The sequence below is a fragment of the Hippopotamus amphibius genome, chromosome 1 (assembly GCF_030028045.1).
Source record: "Hippopotamus amphibius kiboko isolate mHipAmp2 chromosome 1, mHipAmp2.hap2, whole genome shotgun sequence".
NCBI lineage: Eukaryota > Metazoa > Chordata > Mammalia > Artiodactyla > Hippopotamidae > Hippopotamus > Hippopotamus amphibius.
In genome coordinates this window covers 41335138-41357798 of record NC_080186.1, presented here as the reverse complement: position 1 = coordinate 41357798, position 22661 = coordinate 41335138, and the positions used below count along the sequence as shown (strand labels likewise).

Below are 22661 nucleotides of genomic sequence, written 5' to 3'. Positions count from 1 at the left end.
CTTCTATAAGTTTTATAGTTTTAGATATTACATTTTGGTCTTTGATTTATTTTGCATTAATTTTTGTGTGTGATGTCTGGTTGGTATGTGGATTACTAACTCGTGCAAAACCATTTGGTGTAAATTAATCCTGTATACCTCTGTATTTTTATTAAAATACAATTGACTATTTATGTGGGGATGTATTTCTACACAGTCTGCCCTGTTCCAATGAAATATGTGTCTATGTCTTCTCTAATTCCATACTATTCTTTTTTTTTCTCTTCAGATCTTTATTGGAGTATAATTGCTGTACACTATTGTGCAGTTTCCACTGTGTAAAAAAGTGAATCAGCTGTATTTATACATATTTCCCCATATCCCCTCCCTTGTGAGCCTCCCTCCATCCTCCTTCTTCCACCCCTTTAGGTCATCATCAAGCATTGAGTTGATCTCCCTGTGCTATACAGCAGCTTCCCACTAGCTATCTATTTTACATTTGGTAGTGTATGTACGTCAATACTACTTTCTCACTTTGTCCCAGCTTCCCCCCGCCCATGTCCTCAAGGCCGTTCTCTACATCTGAGTCTTTATTCTTGTCCTACCAGTAGGTTCATCAATACAGTTTATTTTTTAGATTCCATAATTATGCATTAGCATACAGTATTTGTTTTTCTCTTTCTGGCTTACTTCACTCTGTATGACAGACTCTAGGTCCATCCACCTCACTACAAATAACTCAATTTCATTCCTTTATATGGGTGAGTAATATTCCACTGTATATATGTGCTATATCTTCTTTATCCATTCATCTGTTGATGGACATTTAGGTTGCTTCCATGTCCTGGCTGTTGTAAATAGTGCTGCAATGACCATTGGGGTACATGTATCTTTTTGATTTATGGTTTTTTCAGGGTCTATGCCCAGTAGTGGGATTGCTGAGTCATATGGTCCCTCTATTTTTACTTTTGTAAGGAACTTCCATACTGTTCTCCATAGTGGCTGTATCAATTTACATTCCCACCAACAGTGCAGGAGAGTTCCCTTTTCTCCACACCCTCTCCAGCACTTACTGTTTCTAGATTTTTTATGGCCATCCTGATCTGTGTGAGGTGATACCTCATTGTGGCTTTGATTTGCATGTCTCTAATGATTAGTGATGCTGAGCATCCTTTCATGTGTTTGATAGTCATCTGTATGTCTTCTTTTGAGAAATATCTATTAATTCCATACTGTTCTTTAAGAAAATTGTTTTGGTTGTTTTAGTTTGTTTACTTTTCCATATAAATTTAGAACTAGCTTGCTGGGGATTTGGTTGGGATTGTACTGAGTCTATAGATCAATTTGTGGAGGATTGATAGCTTGGCAATATTAAGTCCTCTAATCCAGGAACATAGTTTATTTCTCTACTTATTTAGGCCCTTTTTGAGATCTCCTATCAGTGTTTTTAGTTTTAAGCGTACAGATCTTGCACAGATTTGTCAGATTTACACCTAAATATTTTGTATTTTTTGGTGTTATTGTACACATTAGTGCTTTTTATTTTAATTTCCAGTTGTTTGTTGGTAATATAAGAAATACAATTGATTTTTATATTGACCTTCAGTCCTGTAACCTTGCTGAACTCATTTATTACATATAGTAGCTTTTTAGAAAATTTTTTGAGATTTTCTATTCAGACAATTACGTTGTCTATGAATAGAGACAGTATGTTTACCTTTTGTTTCTCCTTTTTGTCTTCATGTTTTCTCTTTCTTGTCCTCTTGTTTAGAACCCCTAGAATGATGTTGAATAGGAATGAAGAGAATGGACATTCTTGTCGTGTGTGCAGTATTAGGCAGAAAAATCTTAGTCTTTAACAATTAAATATAGTTTAGCTGTATTCTTTATATATATCATATAACATATATATATATCTTAATCAGGTTGAGGAATTTCCTTTAATTCTTCAAATTCTGAGAATAGATATTTAATTTTATTATATTTTTGTCCCCATCTACCAGGATGACCGTATAGATTTGATTTTTAGTCTGTTGATATGGTGAATTGCATTGTTTTGAATGTTGAACCAATCTTGCCTTCCCAAGATAAATTGTACTTATTCATTATGTATTATACTTTTTATGTTGATTTGCTAATAATTTGCTGAGAATTTTGAGTCAATGTTCATAAGGAAGGCTGGTAATTTAGTTTCTTTTTTTTATAATGTATTGTCTTCTTTGTCATTTCATCTTAGTTCACAAAATTATGGTTTAGGGTTGTTCATGATATTCCTTTATTATGCCTGTAGGATTTTAGTGATGTTCCATTTTTCATTCCTTATGTTGTAAATTTGTCAATGAGTTCTATTGATTAAAGTGGTGGTAGTGTTGAAGGAGCTCCAACATAATTATTTCTATCAATTATCCTTCATGTATTTTGAAGCTCTGTTTTTAGGTGCATACACATTTAGGATTGTTATGTATTCTTGGTGAATTGACTCCCTTATCATTATATAATGTCTCTATGGCTAGTATTATTTCTTGTTCTTAATTCTACATTGGATGACCTTATTATAACCTCTCTGAATCTCTTTTGATTATTGTTTGCATGGTAAGTCTTTTATTTATTTATTTATTTTATGTATTTACATTAAGCTTTTTATTTATTTTTATTTATTTTTTTTAGAACTTTTATTGAGATACAGTTAACATACAATAAAATGCATATATTTAGAGTGTACAATTTGGTATCCCAGTCTCCCAATTCATTCCCCCCCAACCCTCCCCGCTTTCCCCACTTGGTGTCCATATGTTTGTTCTCTACATCTGGATCTCTATTTCCACCTTGCAAACTGGTTGATTTGTACCATTTTTCTATAGGCCGCATATATGTGTTAATATACGATATTTGTTTTTCTCTTTCTGACTTCACTCTGTATGACAGTCTCCAGGTCCATCCATGTCTCTACAAATGTCCCAGTTTCATTGCTTTTTACAGCTGAGTAATAGTCCATAGTATGTATGTACCACATCATCTTTATCTATTCATCTGTTGATGGACATTTCAGTTGCTTCCATGTCCTGGCTATTGTAAATAGTGCTGCAATGAACACTGGAGTGCATGTGTTTTTTTGAATTATGGTGTTCTCTGGGTATATGCCCAGTAGTGGGATTGCTGGGTCATATGGTAGTTCTATTTTTAGTTTTTCAAGGAACCTCCATACTGTTCTCCATAGTGGCCGTATCAATTTACACTCCCACCAACAGAGCAAGAGCATTCCCTTTTCTCCACACCCTCTCCAGCATTTACTGTTTGTAGATTTTCTGATGATGCCCATTCTGACCGGTGTGAGGTGATACCTCATTGTCATTTTGATTTGCATTTCTCTAATAATTAGTGATGTTGAGCAGCTTTTCATGTGCCTCTTGGCCACGTGTATGTCATCTTTGGAGAAATGCTACTTAGGTCTTCTGCCCATTTTCTGATTGGGTTGCTTGTTTTTTTGATATTGAGCTGGATGAACTGTTTATATATTTTGGAGATTAATCCTTTGTCTGTTGATTTGTTTGCAAATATTTTCTCCCATCCTGAGGGTTGTCTTTTCGTCTTGCTTATGGTTTCTTTTGCTCTGCAGAAGCTTTGAAGTTTCATTAGGTCCCACTTATTTATTTTTGTTTTTATTTCTGTTACTCTAAGGGATGGATCAAAAAAGATCTTGCTGTTATTTATGTCGAAAAGTGTTCTTCCTGTGTTTCCCTCTAGGAGTTTTATAGTGTCTGGCCTTCCATTTCTGTCTTTAATCCATTTGGAGTTTATTTTTGTGTATGGTGTTAAGGAGTGTTCTGATCTCATTCTTTTACACGTAGCTGTCCAGTTTTCCCTGCACCACTTATTGAAGAGGCTGCCTTTTCTCCATTGTAAGTCTTTTAAATCTTTTTACTTTTAACTTACCCATGTCTTTATATTTAAACTTGATTTCCCATAGACAGCATGTCAGTGGTTTTTCCTATTTATTTAACCTGGCATAAGCATTATAAAATTGCCTAAATTACATGTAAGATTATTTCATATATGTTTGCACTTAATTATAATATTGTGCTAGTTTTTGTCTACTTGCTCCATCTGTTCTTTGTTCCTTTTCTCCTGTTTTGTTTTCTGCCTCCTTTCGGATTAATCGGCTATTTATTTTAATTCCATTTTATCTTCACTATTGGCTTATTTATAACTACTTTTTAGTGTTTATCCTAGGCTTTTCAATATACATCTTTATTATAGTTCATCTACTTTCAAACAATATTATACAATTTTATATTTAAAGAAACTTAGACAGTACTTCCAATTGCTTCATCCTATCTTTTGTGCAGTTATTGCTATATATTTTACTCCTACATATGGCATAAACCTACAGTTCATTGCTAATATCTTTTCTTTAGCTAGTCATTTATCTTTTAGAGTTATTAATAATAAGAATATTTATATTTATGTCAATTTTTATTATTTCTGGAGTCCTTCCTTCCTTTGTGTGGATCTTAGTTTATGCCTGGTGTTAATCTTCCTTTTGCCTGAAGAACTGTCTTTAAAATTTCTTGTAATACCAGACTGCTGATAATGAACTTGCTCATCTTTTGTTTTTCTCAAAATACTTTTATTGTGGCTTTAAGTTTTGAAAGATATTTTCACTCAGTCTAAAATTTTAGGTTGACATTTTTTTCTTTCAATAATTTAAAGATGTTATTCCTTTGACTTCTGTTTTTCACATTTTCTTATGACTAGTGTACTTTAATTTTTTATCTTAGTTCCTTTTTATGTGATTTATATTTTTTATATCAAATATCCAGTTAAAATATATTCTGCTTGATACTTCTTGGGCCTGTAGCTGAATATCCTTCATTAATTGTGGGAAATTCTCAGTTGTTATCTCTTCAAATATTTCTTCTGCCCTCCCATCTCCTTCTGGAATTCCAGTTATACATATATAAGATCACTTTATTTTATAACACAGTTGTTAGATGCTATTTTTCTTTCTTTTCTTTTCCTTGTTTTTTTTCAGTTTATTTATATTGATTTGGAGTTCACAGTTCTTTCCTCATCTGTGTCAAGTCTACTGATGAGCACATTGAAGACATTATCTCTTTTATTGTGTTTTTTAGCTTTAGCATTTCCTTTTGTCTTATTATTGTAATTTCCATCTCTCTACTGAGACTCCCCATTTGTTCATGCATTTTGTCCTTGTTTTCTTCTAGAAAATTTAACATGTTATTCTTAATTATTTTAAATTCATTGTCTGATAATTCCAATATCTGGTCATTTCTGAATTTATTTCTGTTTATTTTTCTCCCAAGCTAGTAGATTGTTTTTTTTTTTGAGTTTATGGTATATTCCACAATTTTCTGTTGCATACTGTATAGCACGTGCAGAACAGTAGAAAATGATGTAAATAATATTTGTCACAATGAATGCACCTTTTCTCCTGGGTGCATTTGTGTGAGGGCTTATATCTACCTAGTCAGGAGTTAAGCTGGGTTGATTTTCATTGTTACTATGATTGCCTTCAGTTTGCCACTGGCTTCATGTGCTTCTAGTGATACTTTATTCATAAAGGAAAGGGCTAGTGTGATTGAGGGTTTTTCTTCAATGTTCTACTCCACCCTAAACTTTTGTCCTTCCCTTGGACAGGACAAAATTAGAATTAGATTGCTTTTGTTATCCAGTGCTTGCTATGTTGGTATGAGGGATTAGGAGTATTTCTGTTAGAGTGGTCTTGCCTAAGTCTTAGCGGGCCTTGTATGTTCTGGTCTTGTAGTGGAGTTTTTTCAGTGATCTCACTTCTCTTTCTCCTTTTAATTCTGCCTTGAATCTTTGATATGTATTGTGAGAGACTGTTTTTTACTCCTCCCTCAGGGGTAGGAACTATAGTCTTAAGCCCAGGACTGCTTGCTGTTCTTCCCCTAGGTGTAGAGGATACTTTTCTTACTGCTCCTCCACTTACAATGAGTCTCACTTATGCGCTGAAATACAAACATCTTTTGTATTTCAGTAGTTATACTAGATATTTTTCATATTTCATAATTCTCATAATTCTCATAACACAATTTTAAAATATGAGTTTTACCATTCTGTTTTTATGGATGAGAGAAACTGAGGCTTAAATGGATTAAGTTGATTGCTTTGCATCACAGAGAATTAATACACAGTAGAGATAAGATTTGAGCTTATATCTTTCTGATTAAAAATCTATTATCTTTCTACTCTATCACAATATGTAGTTAATTTCTTTAGTACCTAGATAAGCAGTAAATTATGGGGGGGGGTATAATGATACAAATTTTATTGTTCTTCTGTTACTAGATGCGTTTTGATTTCTGTTTAACATGAGCCAATTTTTTGAACAATAGGCAATGATACGGGAAATGATGATGCCATCGGAGGGAATGTGAGCAAATATATAGTGCTTCCAGCTGGATACTGTGGACAGCCCAAGAAAGGACATCTTATCTTTGATGCTTGCTTTGAAAGTGGTGAGTATATCAAAGGCCTTTTCTTTTGAGCTCGTCTGGTGAGTTTTTTTCGGAATCTAATTCCATTTACCATTTAGTGTGATTCAACCCATTTAGTTTTTTATCATAATGAAACAAATTGTCAGGAAAAATCAATTTTGAATGAACTAACTTGGAAATACTTAAAAAATGAAATGCTGTGTTTTTTTGCAATAAATGATTATAAGCATAATGAGAGTACCAATAAACATTTATGCAGTACCTTATATTTTATCATATACTTACCCAGATATTATTTCTTTTGGGATAAAACTAATATAATTTGACTACTTGATAATTTAATTATTATATGTCTACTATATACCTAATTCTTAGTCTTTTTGAGAGCAGCCTTCTCTATAAAGAAGCAGGTAAATAATAGATTCAGTTGAACACAAACAAAACAGAAAAGGTAATATACTTCATAAACAGCAAATGATCTGAGTATTCTGATAGGGGAGATCAGAGCTTGATTGTGAATTCCCATCCAGTAGTAGCTGAATCTTGTTAACTTCTTTACATCTCAGCCTCATACTCTTAATGGCATATAAGCATATAGTAGGTATTCAGAATATGTTGAAAATATTAATAAGAAAGTTAAACATAACTTTGTTTTATAAACAATTTTTGATCATTTTTGATTCTGAATAATGTGCTTCCACGCGTGTGTGTGTGTGTGTGTGTGTGTGTGTGTGTGTGATTGAAGGGACATTCCAGTTATATGACAGTTTTCTGAACCCTAAGTACCCTGGTTGTTTATAGAAAGAATTGAAAAATTGTTTATCGAGAGTTTTGTTCTTTGTTCACTCTATGTTGTTTTAGTTTGTTAGGGCTGCCATTATAGAGAACCATAAATTGATTGGCTTAAAGAACAGAAATTTATTGTTTTACAGTTCTGGAGGATGGAAGTCTGACATTGAGGTGTTGGCAGGGTTAGTTCCTTCTAAGTGTTGTGAGGAAGAATCTGTTCAATGCCTCTCCTCTAGCTTTTGGTGGTTTGCTAGCAATTTTTGGTGTTCCTTGATTTGTAGAAGTATCATCCTGATTTCTATTTTCATTTTTACATGGCATTCTCCCTGTGTGCATGTCTGTCTCTAAATATTCCTTTTTCATAATGACACCAGACATACTGGATTAGGGCCCAATCTAATGACCTGACTTTAACCTGATTACCTCTGTAGGAACCCTATTGCCTAGTAGAGTCACATTCAGAGGTACTAGGGGTTAAGACTTCAGCATACAAATTTTGGGGGAATGTAATTCAATCCATAACACAGTATTGTAGTGTTGGCCTTCCAGTCAGACCTGAACACTTTCCACATTTTTAGGAACTATGTATTCTACTTTCTTTGAATCTTGTACAGTTGCCCCTCGGTACCTGGGGAGGATTGGTTCCAGAACCCCTTGGATACCCAAATCCACAGATGCTCAAGTCCTTTATATAAAGTGGTGTAATATTTATGTATAACCTATGCATGTCCTCCTGTATACTTTGTCATGTCTAGATTACTTATAATACCTTATGCAATGTAACTGTTAAATAATAGTTGCCAGCATGTGACAAATTCAAGTTTTGTCTTTTGGAACTTTGGAATTAAAAAAAAATTTCAGTCCCTGGTTGGCTGAATATGCTGCTGCAGTACCCACAGATATGGAGGGCCGACTTCATGTGAGTGAAGTATGTTGCCTTCAGATAAGCCTCCAGTTTTTTTTTTTTTCAGAGTTGTGAATGTGTAAGGTGCCTAGCATTTTGCCTGTTCCTGAGCTGGTGGATAGTTAGTCTATTTTTCTTGTGAGAAATAAGGCTTGTAGGTCAAATATGAACTCTCCTATGAATCCCTGATCTGTTTTTTTTCTATATGCCCTTCTCTTTGAGTATTATTTTCCATGGGAAAACATCCACACCACCCTAATTTTATCTCTCTGGAGACACCTGACACTTTTTATGATTTTTAAACTTCTTTTGTTCTCTTCTAGACTATAACCTGCTTCAGGGTAGAATCTGAGTCTGATTAATTCATGTTCTCTCACAGAACCAAGCAGAGTGCTTACAAAATTAAGCAAAAATTAATTCTGTATTTATTTGTTGAATGAAGTAATTTAAGAAACATAAAAATGTGGAAAGGTTAATTTTCTGATAGCTTTGGTGAAAAAGCCATATTTAATTGCTTGCTGTTCCCCAGTACACCAGCTTCTCTCAAATCTTTGTACCTTTGCAGATGCTATTTTCTCTGTACCCCAGATGTCTTTTTCTACTTGGTAAAATGTTCATTCAGACTCAGGCCAGCATTTCTTCCTCTGAGAAACAGTACCTCCCAGGCAGGTTTGGCCATCTCTACCTGTATATTTACAGGTGCCTCTTCTATGATTTACAGGCCTCTTCTATGATAGTTTTTATTGCATTGCAGTCATTTAATTATCTTTCCTTTTCCTTTTCACTGAAAATTCCTTGAAGTCAGTGATGGTTTCTTATTAATTTTTGTTCCTTAGCACCTAGTGTGCTATCAGAAACTGACTGTAGAGAAATGGAGTTATATGATTTACCTGACAGAGAAATAAAATAACTATCATAAAGATTTTTACCAAGGTCAAGAGAACATTGCATGAACAAAGTGAGAATTTCAACAAAGAGATAGATAATGCTGAAAGTACCAAATATTGATAGAAAGCATGAAGCTGAAGAACATAATAACTGAACTGAAAAAATATCCTAGAGGACTTCAGCAGCAGACTAAAGCAGAAGAAAGGGTCAGTGAATTTGAACACACATCACTGGAAATAATTCAATCAGAGGAACAAAAGTAAAAATAATGAAATAGAGTAAAGAAAGTTGAAGGGGTTTATGGGATATCATCAAAGAGATCAGTATATGCATTATGGGAACCCCAGAAGGAGGGGGGGAGAGAGAGAGAGAGAGAGAAAGAGAAATTAATAAATGAGGGAGGACAGATAGTGAACAAAATGGTCTTCATAAAGTGAGATTTTTAAGATTAAGAAAAATATTTTTACATTTAAATAAAAATTTAACAGCAGCAAGAATCTTAAGGGAAAAAAAACCAATGGTAATTAACACTTTATTACTTATTGCTTGCCATACCCTGTAAGGAATGATATACGTAGTTTATCTCACACACACAAAAGCCTTCTGAGGTATTAGATCTCTCTTTGTAGGTAAGGAAACTGACGCTCAGAGATGTAAAGTTATTTACCTTGAATTGCATGACTGACAAGTGGTGTAGCTGAATTTGAAACTAAGAATTCCCTAGCTCCAAAGGCCGTACTTTTAACCATTGCATATATGTATTACCTTATTATAAGTCAACTTATGAAATGAATAATAAACATATTGTTGAAAATTTCTCACTAGGTGATAAGATATAGAGGAAAAGGTTTTTATGATAAAGAAAAATGAAAAGTTGTCTACTGGTAAAGTAAATACTGTGTTTGGTTGCTATCATATGCAATTTGGTTATTGTTTTATGATTGATATGCATATATGTGTATTGAATGTCAGAAGTGCACTATAATTCATACTTAAACTAATTGGTTAGCCTGAGAGATTTAGTATGTTGCATTAAATTACCATGGCATGAAAAAGGGTCAGTGAAATAAAGATATGGTTCAGTTATTTATATATCATTTCAAACACTGGAAATAAAAACTTAAAAACTTTTATTTTTTCATTCCCTCCATGGAGTTTTATTATATTTATTTGTGTAATCTTTAAAAATTAATGTTTTATTTCCTTTTGGAAGAAAATAAAATAGACTTTGTTCTTGGTACAGCATGAAAATATGCTATGATTGCATTAGAAATCAGGGTTTTTAGCTTAATACCTCCCCTAAACTTTTTTTTTATATATATCTTAGATGGCTGATATACCTTGTTGTTTTTTTAAACTTTATTGAGGAATAATTGACAAATGTAATTGTATATATTTAAAATGTATGATGTGATGATGTGATATACATGTATATTGTAGGATAATTACCAAGATCACTATAATTAACATCCATCACCTTACACAGTTAACATAGTTATCTCCTTTTCCCTCCCTGTGATGAAAGTGCTTAAGATCTACTCTCAGAAACTTTCAAGTATACAATACCAAATTATTAACTCTAGTCACCATGCTGTACATTAGACCTCAGAACTTATAACTGAAAATTTGTACCCCTTGACCTACATCACCCCATTTTCCCTTCCCTCAGTCTCAGGAAACTACCACTTTTCTCTGTATTTATGGAATCAACTTCACTGCAGCATTATTCACAATAGCAAGATGTGGAAGCAATCTAAATGTACTTTGCTGGGTGAATGGATACAGAAAATATGATATACATACACACACGTGAGTATATGTGATGGAATATATATATTTGTGAATATATAAAATGGAAAATTACTCAGCCATGTAAAGGACATATAAAGGACATCCTGCCATTTGTGGCAACATGGGTGAATCCAGAGGGCATGCTAATGAATTTTTTTTAAAACAAGGGGTAACATAGTTATGATACCAAAAACCAGTGTTTGGTTTCAGACAGACTTGGGTTCATATAGTAACATTAACATGTACTGGTTATGTCATGTTGATGATATTACTTAAAGTTTACTTAAAATTAGGAAAATAAGTATCTATATTGTAGAATTATTGTGCAAATTAGAGATAACATATAAAATAGGCTTAGCACAATATCTAGCAATGAACTTCAGGTAGTAATTCTGGCACATGTATAATATCACCATTTCAAGGGTGCTAAAATGTACCAGAACTTTTCTTGGTATATTGTGAGTGTTATTACCAATCCTTAGAAAAACCTTGCAATATAGGAGTCTTAAATTGAGTTCCCCCCACAATCATACTGAAATAAGGACTTAGGTAAAGGTTGTATATTTAGATGGGAATCTCAGGAAGAATAGGTGAGGAAGTAGGGAGAGTGAGGCAGGAAAAGAAGCAAAGCCAACAAAGAATGTGTCCATGAACATGTAAAAGAATGTGTCCATGAACATGTACAGTAGTGGTTGTAGGTAGATTAGCCTTTTTTAGAAGGAACCCACTCAGGAGGACTCATGCACAGCTTCCTTATCTCTATCATCATGTCTAATGTATTCTTTGTTCTGTTATGTGAGGTTGACTGGTGTCCACTGGATGAATTATTCCATCCAGCTGCATATTCAATGCCTCCTCTGTGTTAGGTATTGTCTGATCAGCATGAAAGATCTTCAACATTTTTTTTGGTTATGACTTTATAATCAAAGATTTGAATACTTTGTACCCATTCCCATAGTTCCATTCCCATGTCCCTGTCACAGACCTCTGTGACTGCAGTCTCTCATTCTTGTCCTTTACAGTCCTCTTACCAACCAACACACCAAGACATTAGCTTTTAACCAAGAGTCTATGTATATTTTCACCTTGTATTACTTCTACCTCCAGACAAAGGAGAGGAATAAATGCACTGCTCTAAGCTCTGTTCCCTGGGAGATTTTCCTATCACCACATCATTTAAAGAAAACTGAGTGATATTTTATGGCAGCAACAAATGTTTTTTAACTTGTGTCAACATATCAAGCCAGTCCATCTGTTAGTTAGTCTCAAGTTTTTTCTTTCTCAGGGAACCTTCCATGAGGCCATAGGTGTGAGCTGAGGGAATGGCATTTGTGTAAGAGAGTTAGGTGTCATGAGAGTCTGGGTTTGCTCTTTGTCACTTAAATTACACAATTACTTGATGTCTCATGATCAGGTCAGTATTTAGTAGGAATCAGAACTTTTCCAGGAGCTGTTATTCAAATGGTAGTTTTATACTACAGAAATCATCTTTTACTCTAGAACTCCAGGGATCTGCTTGTCATAGATTCTGCAGTGTCTTATCATGGTTGTCTCTAGCATTGTTAGATCTCTTTTTAAAATTTAATTTTATTTTGGCAAGAATACGTAACATGAGATCTACCCTCTTAGCAAATTTTTGAGTGTACAATACAATATTGTTGGCTTTAGGTACAATTTGAATAGTAGATCTCTAGAGCTCATTCATTTTGCTTAAGTGAAACTTTATGCCCAATGATTAGTTTATTCCCCATTCCTTTCTCCTCTTAGCCCCTGACAACCACCATTCAAGTCTTTGATTCTATGAATTTAACTATTTGAGATACCTCATACAATTCGAATCATGCAATATTTGTCTTTCTGACTGGTTTAATATAATATCACTTAGCATAATATTCTCAGGGTTCATCCTTGTTATGTATTGAATAATTTCCTTCTTTTAAGGCTGAATAGTATTCTATTGTATGTATATACCACATTTTATTTCATTCATTCATCTGTATGTGGATTTTTAGGTTGTTTCTGTGTCTTGACTATTGTGAATAATGCTGAAGTGAACACAGGAGTGCTAACAGGATCTCTTTGAGATCCTGATTTCAATTATTTTGGATAAATACCCAGGAGTGGAATTGCTGGATAATCTGATAGTTCTATTTTTTTTTTTTTTGGAGGAACCTGTATAGTGTTTTCCATAGTAGATGCACCATTATGCATTCCCACCAACAGTGTCCAAGAGTTCCAGTGTCTCCATATCCTCTTGTGTCTTTCGTGTTTTTTTTTTTTATTTGATAATAGTCATCCTGACAGGTGTGAGGTGATATCTCATGGTTTTGATTTACATTTCTCTGATGATTAGTGACATTAAGCATTTTTCTTTCATTTACCTGTTGGCCATTTGAATGTCTTTTTTAGAGAAATGTCTATATAATCCTTCGCCCATTTTAAATTAGATTATTAGGTTTTTCTTTTTTTTTTTTTTTACTATGAGTTCAAGAATTCCTTGTGTATTTTGAAGATTAATTCCTTATCAGTTATATAGTTTACAAATATTTTCTTTCATTCTGTAGGTTGCCTTTTACTCTGTTAACTGTTTCATTTGCTATGCAGAAGCTTTTAAGTTTGGTGTAGTTCCACTGGTCTACTTTTGCTTTTGTGGCCTGTGCTTTTGGCATCATATCAATGAAATCATTTCCAATACCAATGTCATGAAGTTTTTCTCTGTTTTCATCTAGGAATTTTATGGTTTCCATCTTATGTTTAAGTGTTTAATCTATTTTGAGTTTATTTTTGTGTAGGGTATAACAAAAGGGTCCAATTTCCTTCTTTTGCAAGTGGATACCCAGATATCCAATTTGACTAAAACATTTGTTGAAGAGACAGCCCTTTATTGGTTGTATATTCTTGCACTCTTTTTGAAGACCAGTTGATCATATATGTGTGAATTTATTTCTAGGCTTTCTATGAATTCCGTATGTCTGTAAATCTGTCTTTATACCAGTACCATACTTTTTTGATTACTGTAGCTTTGTAGTATATTTGGAAACTGGGAATTTTAATTACTTTCATCAATGTTTTCTAGTTTTCAGTATACAGGTTTTCCACTTCCTTTGTTAAGTTTATTCTTTTGGTGCTGTTATTAATGGGATTGTTTTCCTGATTTCCTTTTCACATAGTTTATTGTTAGTGGGTAGAAATGTAACTGATTTTTGTATGTCAGTGTTGTATCCTAAAACTTTTGTTCATTCTTTGAAGACCCGAGGTATCTAGGATGTGCCAGGTCCCATCAGTGCATCATGATAAGCATGTCTGAAGCCAATTCCTCAGGCAGTCTCCAGAATAATTGTATTGTTGGGTGCTCTGTCTAACTCTTTCCTTCCCCAGTGAGAAGCTAGGAACTAGGGATTTTTGTCCACTGGCTCTGTGCTTAACTGGGAGGGAGGACTATGATGACTGCCAGCCCAATTCTTCGTCTCTTTTTTTCACTAGACACCCCATCCTGCCCCAGGTGGTTAGATTATGCCAGATTCCAGATCCCCTCAGTACTCTGAGATGGGCAAGCTAGAAGCCAGTCCTTTGAGTAGTCCATGGAAAGATTGTAGCATTGTATCCCTGGACCAACTTTTTCCCTCCCCAGTGAGAATCAGACAGCTTGGTTTTTGTCCACCCTTCTGTGCTGAGAAGGAGGCAGAAGCTGTGGTGTCTACCAGTTTAAATTTCTGTCTCTGTCTCCCCCAGGTGGCTAGATTGTTCTGATTCCATCAGAGTTCTGTGACTGGCAAGACAGGTGCCAGTTCTCTAGGCAGCCTTAGAGAAGCTGGGGTACTGGACACATGGATCAAGTAGTTCTCCCATGGATCAAGTAGTGGGAAGCTGAGATCCTTGATTTTTTATCTTCTCCCTCTGTGCTGTGCCAGAGAAGTAGCTATAGTGTTTATCAGCCCATGCTGCCAACTCCATTCTCTTCCAGGCAGCTAGACTGTACTAGAATCTGTCAGAGTTCCAAGAGCAGCAGCAGAGAAGCCAAACCTTTAGGGATCCCACTTGGAAAAGTTGGGGTGCTGGAGCCAACTCTTTCCCACTGCTGGGAGAAACTGGGAGCTAGAGAGTCTCTTTCTAATCATACAGTGCTATGTCAGCTGTAGAAATTCTGTTGAGGTTGTTTCTTGACTCCATGCCAGATTTGGTGAGTCTAGTTTCACACTTGCCCAGGGTACAGGAATATTTCAGTTATTTCTGGATTTCTCACAAAGAGAATCTTGTTGCTAAATGGTACATTTGTGGGGGCAAGGCAGGTCCAAGATTTCCTACTCTGCCATCATACTGTGTCACTCCTTTTGAGTGCTTTTTTTGCCCACTTAGAATTAGCCTTCTCAGCCTTCTGATAAATGCAATTAATGCAATATTACCAAGTGTGGAAGAGTCTGCAAATACAAAGAGACATACTAAGCACTGTGTTTCTTAATGCTAACAGATACATGGTGTAGTGACTTTTCCTTTACCTTAAAGATGTCCTGGCATATAACATTGGATACCTAAAAACTTCATTATGTGGAAGGCCTCTGAATCTTCTTCATATTTACATTCCACACTCTGGCAAACATATATCTTGCCAGGTGTTGTGGGTTGAATTCCAACCCCAGCACACCCCAAAAAAGATATTTTGAAGTTTCTACCCCTGGTACCTGGGAGTGTTGCCTTATTTGAAAATAGGAACTTTGAAGGTGCAGTCAAGTTAAGATGAAGCCATACTGGATGGATTAGGGTGGACCCTAATCTACCCTTTATAGAAAGAGATATTTAGGGATGCAGATGTACAGAGATGAAAGATGGCCAAGTGAAAATGGAGGTAGCAATTCGAATGATATAGCTACAAGCCAAGGAATAACAAGGATTGTTGGCAACTACACTGTAGTTGTTTGTTTGTTTTTTTTTGTTATTGAATTGTATGAGCTGTTTGTATATCTTGGAAATTAAGCCCTTGTTGGTTGCAAACCATTGTTTGCAAATATTTTCTCCCAATCTGTGAGATGTCTTTTCATTTTGCTTATGGTTGCCTTTACTGTGCAAAAGCTTGTAAGTTTGATTGGATCCCATTTGTTTATTTTTGCTTTTATTTCTATTGCCTTGGGAGACTGAGCTAAGAAAACATTGGTATCATTGATGTCCAAGAATGTTTTGCCTATGTTCTCTTCTAGGAGTTGTATGGTGTCATGTCTTATATTTAAGTCATTAAGCCATTTTGAGTGTATTTTTTATGTATGGTGTGAGGGTGTGTTCTAACTTCCATTGATTACATGTGGCTGTCCAGCTTTCCCAACACCACCAAGTTTCACCACTTGCTGAAGAGACTGTCTTTTCTCTGTTGTATATTCTTATCTCCTTTTGTGAAGATTAATTGACCATAGGTGTGTGGGTTAATTTCTGGGCTGTCTATTCTCTTCCATTGATCCATATGTCTATTTTTGTGCCAATACCATGCTGTTTTGATTACTGTAGCTTTGTAGTATTGTTTGAAGTCTGGGAGGGTGATGCCTCCTGATTCTTTCTTTTCCCTTAGAAATGCTTTGGCAATTCTGGGTCTTTTATGGTTCCATTTAAATTTTAGGATTATATATTCTAGTTCTGTGAGAAAAGTTATGAGTAATTTGATAGGGATTGCATTAAATTTGTAGATTGCTGTGGGTAGTATGGCCATTTTAACAATATTAATTCTAGAAGTACTCCTTTAAATGTTTGAAGTTTGTAAGCTCTGTAGGAGCTCTTGTTTACCACCATGTATCCAAGGCTCAGTCCAGAGCCTAGTATATAATAGGTGATCATTAAATGTATATTAAGTGAATACAGTTATCACAATTCTGTAAAGTCAGTTGGCTAATGCTGCTTCACAGATGAAGAAAATGAAGTTTAGAGAGGTTAAGCATTTGTCAAGGTTACACAGCTTATAAGTGGTAGAGCCAGGGATTGAATCTGGGTCTGCTGATGAATGGCTAATGGTGAACAGTTAGTCACAGGCATTATGTGAGGCTCACACATTCTTTTACATACTTTATCTCATTGAATCCTCATATCTTCTGAAGTAGGTAGAGGCTTAGAGAGGCTAAGTAATTTGCCCATGGCTATACAGTTAGCTAACCAAGTATCAGAGTGGGTATTTGAACCCAAGTTGGGTAAGATTAAAATAACAGTAATATAAAAAATAATATTGAATTTATTATGTGCCATACAGAGGTCCAAATGTTTGACATGAATGGTTCATTCAAGTCTCATATCAACCCTCTGAGGTAGATTCTATTGTTATTATTTTCATTTAACAGATGAGGAAACAGACACAGAAAGATTGAATAATTTTACCAAGACCACATTGCTGGTAGTTGGTGTAACTGGGATTCAAACCCAGTCAGTCTGGCTCCATAATCTGTGCCTGAAACTGTTGCATTATGTGTGGTCATAATTCATATAAAAGCACTTATCTCTGTGCCAGACACTTAGCAGTTGTCCCATAATTTTTAAATTTTGCATTTAGGTCTTTTTAACTTCCAACAAAAATAAGATTGTTGTAACTTTAAGTTAAAAATATTATACTCAGTTCCCTAAATTTCAGAATAAAGTGATTGTAGCAAAAAATAGAATAGACTGGTCATTGATTACCCCAAACCAAGAGCTTATGACCATTAACCTTTAAAGTAAGAAAGTTCCCCAGTATAAAATTATAATATTGGGAGAAAATTACAAAATATTAAAAATCAAATAAAATCGTGTGGTATATGAGGCTTAGGTTTATAGCATCTCTAAGAAAAAATTAATCTGCTTTTTGTAGAATATTCCCTCCCTCTTCATTCTCACAACAATTAGATAAGCTATCCTGTTTTAGGAAGAAGTGTTTTAAGTTTGTACATAATTATAATTATGGCAGAGTCCTTGATTTGGATTGTTTTGAGGGATATGGAAGAATCTTACTTTTTTCTTCTTTATAAATTTGCCAAGCAGCAGGTATGTTTTATCCCATGGGAAGAATACAATATACAGTTTCTGGTTTAAAGGAGTTTAGTGGGAGAGACTGACAAAGGCTGTGATTGATTTGACCACAAAATTAATCACCTAAAGTAAATATCTTTGCCCACAACAAATGCTAACTTGGAAGGGATTCTGGGACAAGAGATAAAGCCTGATGTTTGTCTGAGGCTAACCACGATACATGATACTTCTAGCTCTAATAGAGATAAGTACTGCGTAATACGAAAACATAGCAAAAGCATGTCTTTTTCAGCATGGGATTGGGGAGGTAAGTTTGCAGACAATGCTTATTAGAGGCAGCTACTATCAGCTAAATCTTGAATAATTAGTAACAATTTATCCAAGTAAATTTTGGCATTTCGGCAACACTACCTAGTTTTTGTCATGCAGAAAGACATGAATGCTAGCAAGATAATGGTACTTTGAGGGACTGGCAAACTGCAACCAGCTCTCAGAAATGGAGAGTATTTTTTTGTTTGTTTTAAGAACTTTTATTGAGATACAGTTAACATACAATAAACTGCATATATTTAGAGCATAGAATTTGGTATCCCAATCTCCCAGTTCATTCCCCCCCAACCCTCTCCACTTTCCCCACTTGGTGTCCATATGTTTGTTCTCTACATCTGTGTCTCCATTTCTGCCTTGCAAACTGGTTGATTTGTACCATTTTCTATATTCCACATATATGTGTTAATATACGGTATTTGTTTTTCTCTTTCTGACTCACTTCACTCTGTATGACAGTCTCCAGGTCCATCCATGTCTCTACAAATGTCCCAGTTTCATTGCTTTTTACAGCTGAGTAATAGTCCATTGTATGTATGTACCACATCGTTTTTATCCATTCATCTGTTGATGGACATTTCAGTTGCTTCCATGTCCTGGCTATTGTAAATAGTGCTGCAATGAACATTGGAGTGCATGTGTCTTTTTGAATTATGGTGTTCTCTGGGTATATGGCCAGCAGTGGGATTGCTGGGTCATATGGTAGTTCTATTTTTAGTTTTTCAAGGAACCTCCATACTGTTCTCCATAGTGGCCGTATCAATTTACCTTCCCACCAACAGTGCAAGAATGTTCCCTTTCCCCACACCCTCTCCAGCATTTACTGTTTGTAGATTTTCTGATGATGCCCATTCTAACTGGTGTGAGGTGATATCCCATTGTCATTTTGATTTGCATTTCTCTAATAATTAGTGATGTTGAACAGCTTTTCATGTGCCTCGTGGCCATCCGTATGTCGTCTTTGGAGAAATGCCTATTTAGGTCATCTTCCCATTTTTTTATTGGGTTGCTTGTTTTTTTGATATTGAGCTGGATGAACTGTTTATATATTTTGGAGATTAATCCTTTGTCTGTTGATTTGTTTGCAAATATTTTCTCCCATTCTGAGGGTTGTCTTTTCGTCTTGCTTATGGTTTCTTTTGCTCTGCAGAAGCTTTGAAGTTTCATTAGGTCCCACTTATTTATTTTTGTTTTTATTTCTGTTACTCTAAGGGATGGATCAAAAAAGATCTTGCTGTTATTTATGTCGAAAAGTGTTCTTCCTATGTTTCCCTCTAGGAGTTTTATAGTGTCTGGCCTTCCATTTCTGTCTTTAATCCATTTGGAGTTTATTTTTGTGTATGGTGTTAAGGAGTGTTCTGATCTCATTCTTTTACATGTAGCTGTCCAGTTTTCGCTGCACCACTTATTGAAGAGGCTGCCTTTTCTCCATTGTATATCCTTGCCTCCTTTGTCATAGATTAGTTGACCATAGTTTATCTCTGGGCTTTCTATCCTGTTCCATTGATCCATATTTCTGTTTTTATGCCAGTACCATACTGTCTTGATCACTGTAGCCTTGTAGTATAGCCTGAAGTCTGGAAGCCAGATTCCACCAACTCTTTCTTTCCTTCTCAAGATTGCTTTGGCTATTCGGGGTCTTTTGCGTGTCCATACAAATCATAACATTTCTTGTTCTAGTTCTGTGAAAAATGCGATTGGTAATTTGATCAGGATTGCATTGAATGTGTAAATTGCTTTGGGTAGTATAGTCATTTTCACAATGTTGATTCTTCCAATCCAAGAACATGTTATGTCCCTCCATCTGTTTGTGTCGTCTTTGATTTCTTTCATTAGTTTCTTATAGTTTTCTGAGTACAGATCTTTTACCTCTTTGGTTAGGTTTATTCCTAGGTATTTTATTCTTTTTGTTGCAATGGTGAATGGGATTGTTTCCTTAATTTCTCTTTCTGATCTTTCATTGTTGGTGTATAGAATTGCAAGAGATTTCTGTGTGTTAATTTTGTATCCTGCAACTTTACTGAATTCATTGATTAGCTCAAGTAGTTTTCTGGTGGCATCTTTAGGATTTTCTAGGTATAGTATCGTGTCATCTGCAGACAGTGACAGTTTTATTTCTTCTTTTCCAATTTGAATTCCTTTTATTTCTTTTTCTTGTCTGATTGCTGTGGCAAGGACTTCCAAAAGTATGTTGAATAGTAGTGGACACAGTGGACATCCTCGTCTTGTTCCTGATCTTAGAGGGAATGCTTTCAGTTTTTCACCATTGAGAATGATGTTTGCTGTGGGTTTGTCGTATATGGCCTTTATTATGTTGACATAGGTTCCCTCTATGCCCACCTTCTGGAGAGTTTTTATCATAAATAGGTGTTGAATTTTGTCAAAAGCTCTTTCTACATCTATTGAGATGATCATGTGGTTTTTGTCCTTCAATTTGTTAATATGGTGTATCACATTAATTGATTTGCGTATATTGAAGAATCCTTGCATTCCAGGGATAAACCCCACTTGATCATGTTGTATGATCCTTTTAATCTGTTGTTGGATTCTGTTGGCTAGTATTTTGTTGAGGATTTTTGCATCTAAGTTCATCAGTGATATTGGTCTGTAGTTTTCTTTTTTTGGTAGTATCTTTGTCTGGTTTTGGTTTCAGGGTGATTGTGGCCTCACAGAATGAGTTTGGTAGTGTTCCTTCCTCTGCAATGTTTTGGAAGAGTTAGAAAAGGATAGGTGTTAGCTGTTCTCTAAATGTTTGATAAAATTCACCTGTGAAGACATCTGGCCCTGGACATTTGTTTATTGTGAGATTTTTAATCACAGTTTCAATTTCATTACTTGTGATTGGTCTGTTCATATTTTCTCTGTCTTCCTGATTCAGTCTTGGAAGGTTATACCTTTCTAAGAATCTGTTCATTTCATCCAGGTTGTCTATTTTATTGGCATATAGTTTTTTGTAGTAGTCTCTTATGGTGCTTTTTATTTCTGCGGTGTCCATTGTAACTTCTCCTGTTTCATTTCTAATTTTATTGATTTGAGTCTTCTCCCTCTTTTTCTTGATGAGTCTTGCTAGAGGTTTATGGATTTTATCTTCTCAAAGAACCAGCTTTTATTTTTAGTGATTTTTTGCTATTGTTTTCTTTGTTTCTATGTCATTTATTTCTGCTCTGATCTTTATGATTTCTCTCTGTCTACTCACTTTGGGTCTGGTTTGCTCTTCTTTCTCTAGTTTCTTTAGGTGTAATGTTAGATTGTTTATTTGGGATTTTTCTTGTTTCTTGAGGTAGGATTGAATTGTTATAAACTTCCCTCTTAGAACTGCTTTTACTGCATCCCGTAGGTTTTGGATCGTTGTGTTTTCATTGTTATTTGTCCCTAGGTATGTTTTGATTTCCTCTTTGATATCTCTAGTGATCTGTTGGTTATTTAGTAGCATATTGTTTAGCCTCCATGTTTTTGTGTTTTTTACAGTTTTTTTCCTGCAATTGATTTCTAATCTCATAGTGTTGTGGTCAGAAAAAATGCTTGATACGGTTTCAATTTTCTTGAATTTACCAAGGCTTTATTTATGACCCAAAATGTGATCTATCCTGGAGAATGTTCCATGTGCACTTGAGAAGAATGTGTAATCTGCTGTTTTTGGATGTAACGTCCTATAGATATCTATTAAATCAAGCTGATTTATTGTGTCATTTAAAGCTTGTGTTTCTTTATTAATTTTCTGTCTGGATTATCTGTCCATTGGTGTAAGTGGGGTGTTATAGTCCCCCGCTCTGATTGTGTTACTGTTGATTTCCTCTTTCATAGATGTTAGCATTTGCCTTATGTATTGAGGTGCTCCTATACTGGGTGCATATATATTTATAATTGTCATTTTTTCTTCTTGGATTCATCCCTTGATCTTTATGTAATATCCTTTCTTCTCTCTTGTAACATTTTTTATTTTAAAGTCTATTTTATCTGATATGACTATTGCTACTCCAGCTCTCTTTTGATTTCCATTTGCGTAGTATCTTTTTCCATCCCCTCACTTTCAGTCTGTATGTGTCCCTAGGTCTGTAGTGGGTCTCCTGTAGATAGCATATATATGGGTCTTGTTTTTGTATCCATTCAGCCAGTCTGTGTCTTTTGTTTGGGGCATTTAGTCCATTTACATTCAAGGTAATTATCGATATGTATGTTCCTATTACCATTTTCTTAATTGTTTTGTTTTTGTTTCTGTAGGTCCTTTTCTTCTCTTATGTTTTCCGCTTAGAGAAGTTTCTTTAGCATTTGTTGTAGGTCTGGTTTGGTGGTGCTGAATTCTCTTAGCTGTTGCTTGTTTGTAAAGCTTTTGATTTCTGCATCAAATCTGAATGAGATCCTTGCTGGGTAGAGTATTCTTGGTTGTAGGTTCTTCCCTTTCATCATTTGAAATATATCATGCCACTCCCTCCTGGCTTGCAGAGTTTCTGCTGAGAAATCAGCTGTTACCGTTATGGTAGTTCCCTTGTATGTTATCTGTCGCTTTTCCCTTGTCGCTTTTAATAACTTTT

The 22661-nt window shown here is 35.0% G+C and overlaps 1 protein-coding gene across 1 annotated transcript in view; it reads left to right on the top strand.

Moving 5' to 3' along the window:
* Nucleotides 1-6261: 6261 nt before the first annotated feature.
* Nucleotides 6262-22661, top strand: part of AGBL4 (AGBL carboxypeptidase 4) — a 1220133-nt gene continuing 1203733 nt past the window's right edge. Inside the window, exons 1-2 of the mRNA XM_057744086.1 lie at nt 6262-6271; nt 6357-6479. Of these exons, the coding sequence (XP_057600069.1) occupies nt 6262-6271; nt 6357-6479 (133 nt within the window). The remainder of the gene's footprint in view (nt 6272-6356; nt 6480-22661) is intronic.